This window comes from Trichinella spiralis (assembly GCF_000181795.1).
Source record: "Trichinella spiralis strain ISS 195 chromosome Unknown Scfld3453, whole genome shotgun sequence".
Lineage (NCBI taxonomy): Eukaryota > Metazoa > Nematoda > Enoplea > Trichinellida > Trichinellidae > Trichinella > Trichinella spiralis.
This window is the reverse complement of record NW_003530392.1, coordinates 638-3875: the sequence shown is the minus strand read 5'-3', so window position 1 is coordinate 3875 and position 3238 is coordinate 638. Positions and strand designations below refer to the sequence as shown.

The 3238-nt window shown below is 34.1% G+C and overlaps 1 protein-coding gene across 1 annotated transcript; it reads right to left on the bottom strand.

Annotated features, from left to right (window-relative positions):
- Positions 1 to 159: 159 nt before the first annotated feature.
- Positions 160 to 2388, bottom strand: Tsp_13132 (1-phosphatidylinositol-4,5-bisphosphate phosphodiesterase beta-4; the record flags this gene model as incomplete). The annotated part of the gene is made up of 10 exons (XM_003367918.1): positions 160 to 203; positions 281 to 524; positions 637 to 721; positions 819 to 898; positions 955 to 1054; positions 1119 to 1329; positions 1425 to 1561; positions 1719 to 1819; positions 1905 to 1986; positions 2384 to 2388. Coding segments are annotated over 9 exons (1041 nt in total), but the record flags the coding sequence as incomplete, so codon positions are not given.
- Positions 2389 to 3238: the final 850 nt, after the last annotated feature.

The following is a 3238-nucleotide window of genomic DNA, read 5'->3' as shown; positions in this document are numbered from 1 at the left end:
TCTTCTTCTTCTGTTGCTCAATCGCCCATCTAAAAGAGCATGCAAATTTAAATTTGCCCATAAAAAATGGTGCATCATAAATTGCACTGTTTTCCCGCTTACTTCTTTTATTTTTGCACCTGCCAAAAGAAACGCAAATTCACTGCGAAATGTGACCGATTCGGTACCTTTCAATTCTGGATGTGCTTCATTTTCGTTCAGTACTGCAAGCAAACAACACAGATTGCTTTTCAAAAATGAAACAAATCCATTCAAAAACAAAAAATTTTAATACATGAAAAAAATTACAGTTCTTTAAACATATTGATATATATGTAACATTTACCGTCAGTGGTTGAATCAGTTCCAGGCGTTTCATCAACTTCCGGATTCTCTGAAACCTCTTCAACATCTTCATCGAGCTGACCTTTCTTGAGAAACTGTTCCAATTCTTGCTTTTCAACATCTGGATTTAAGCGTTTGCTTTTGATCAAAATTTTTCCTTTCAGCTGATTTGGAGAAGGTAACGGAACACCAGGTTCAAGCTGAACAATAAACAAAACACACCAATACATAAATGTGTAAGTGTTAGAAAAATGGGCAAATCTACACGAAGTGATTGATAACTACAGGCAATTATAATAAACATGAACTCACCGGATGTGAGCTCAGCGGTGATGACAAGAGCATATCTCCAAAAATTTTCATGCAATAAGCAGCCATTTTAAGTTGATTCTTTTTGCTAAAATGAAAAATTAAAGCAAAACACAGTAAGCACAGCGCATGTGCAGCAAGCAATTGGACTGATCGTTGTAACTGATTTTTACAATCATACAAACCTGCAGTGATTTTCAAACGATAAAATAACCGGATACACAGACGTAACAAAAGCAGTTTCTTTTATGGCAGCTATAACATCCTAAAAATCACCAGGCGACAAAAAATAAAATTTCATCCATTCGACGTAGAAATTACCTTAAAAAGAATATCTGTACACATGGCTTTGCCATGCGTGATGATTGGTTCGTCTTTTCCAACGCCGCTAGTTCCATCCCAACAATCCAACTCTATGCAACTGAAAAATAATTTGAAAAAAAATAATAATCGGAAAACAATACAAATAAACAAATAATGCATACCGACACCCACTTAGAAGAACTTGTCGGTACATTTCAACAGAAGATCTGCCACCGAACTGACGCCCGGTCAAGTAAGTGTTGTGAGAGCTGTTGATAAGATAATCGCTCAACGGTTGGTCCATGTCTTGGTTCAGCTCTATTCTGTCGTACAGCATTGGTGCATTATCTTCAGACATCATAAAGCGCAAAAAGCCATCATAATACAATTTTTCTTCAAATAACACAAACATAATCAATTAAGCTCGTCATATTTTAAACAACCATATATAAAATAAATATCACACACAGTTCAATGAAGAAAATTACCCTGGTTAACATGTTCTTCGACTTGTTCGTATTTTCGTAAAACAATCATCGCTTTCGATTTATCACATTCCGGGTAGAGTATCTCGTTCAATCTTGGATCCCTCTGCTTCTGAAACATCAATTCAATGATTATTAATCTAGATTCTTGATTTAAAAATGAACATCGAAATACTTCATTCAAAAAGCTTATCAACTGAGCAACAGTGATAAATTCTTCGCTTCCAGCACTGAAATGAAATGAATAAAATTAGAATTTCCAAAAAGAAAAAAGTTCCAAAAAGAAAAGAATCAAACATTTGTGAAAAAAGTTCCTGAATTTCAGGTCTTGGACATATACGCACGCAAAGGTGATAAAACGTGTCAAAAGAGAACTTTTCCGGATCAATTTCGAGATTCTAAACAGAACGAAAAGCCAATAATGCCAAAAATGGCAAATTATAATTGCAACAAATTTTTAATTTACTGCTCAATATTCTATACCTTGCCTTCGCAAAGTCTTGAATCAACAAGGCACTGGATGATAAATTTTTCTGTTCTTCCAGAAATAAAAGTACGAACAATGCTAAAAAAATACATTCACAAACGAAAAAGAAATAACCACAGATGCATACTTCTTTACGGGAATTTTTCGGTTGGCGTTCAAGCTCAACGAAAGCATTTTCCAGCTAAAAATTCAGTCAGCATGAACAACAAAACAGTCACTCAGTCAGCGTGTGAAAATGAGTTTTACTGTTTGAGCAAACAAGTCATCGGGCATACGTGAGCAACGCGAAAATTTTTCAATACCTTCATCATGGCAATTTTCCATTCCTACAATATACAACAAGTTCAAATTAGCATAGAGCAATAAAAGCAACGAAATAAAAATTAAAAATAATTGCAAAATGTCATACAAATTATATATAAAGAATAAATAATATCAAAAGATATTAAATAAATTTAATATAGTAAATTCATACCTGAGCTATGGTAGCTTCTTCAGCAATAAAACAGGTGAAATTTAAATTCACAAAATCGACCCCACTGACCACAGTTACTGCCCGACTTTCAAGCGATTCCCGACTGCCCGTGAAACGCAATTCAAAATCAGGTGGAGCTTTGGTATCCTGATAAAATGTAAATAGCAATTTTACCTTCAAACATGCTGTTTTGAAACAGAAAAAACCATACCTTCAGCCAACAACCAGATCGAACATCGCTCACTTGTGTCAAATCCAAAATTTGTGCTTCCTGTACAACAAACGAATAATAATTCATTGCAAAAACAAAAACCAATAAATATTAATAAAAATTGTGTACCTTTCCCTCCGCCGTCCAGTAAAGAAAAAATCCATATTCGTCTACTTGAACAAAACATCTTAATTCGAATGTGTTCGTTTCCTAAATTTATGAAAAATTGCATATTTGCAACTTGTTAACATGCACAACCAAGCCCAAACTATGAAAATTAATAAAACAAACAATAATACTATGAAAATGAAAAATTAGCATTGCTCAAATCTAGCAAAAAATTAAGAGAGGGAGAGATAGAGGGAGGGGGGGAGAGATAAAAAAGAATAGCATGTTTCCAGCAAAAACATACATCAAATGATGGAGATGATCAAAGAATAAAACAGTTGTCACGTTAAGAAGATTATTTCCAAATTGAAGTTGCCAATAAATAACAATAATGACATGATGAAAAGTGTCGTTTTTGCTAATTCCAGTTGTCGATCAAGCAGAAAATTTTTCGCGCTCTTCTTTCATGCTAACAAACATCATCTGAACAAAAGTGCTCGTTTGATCACCAAAATCAGGTAGACTAGTCGAAATAA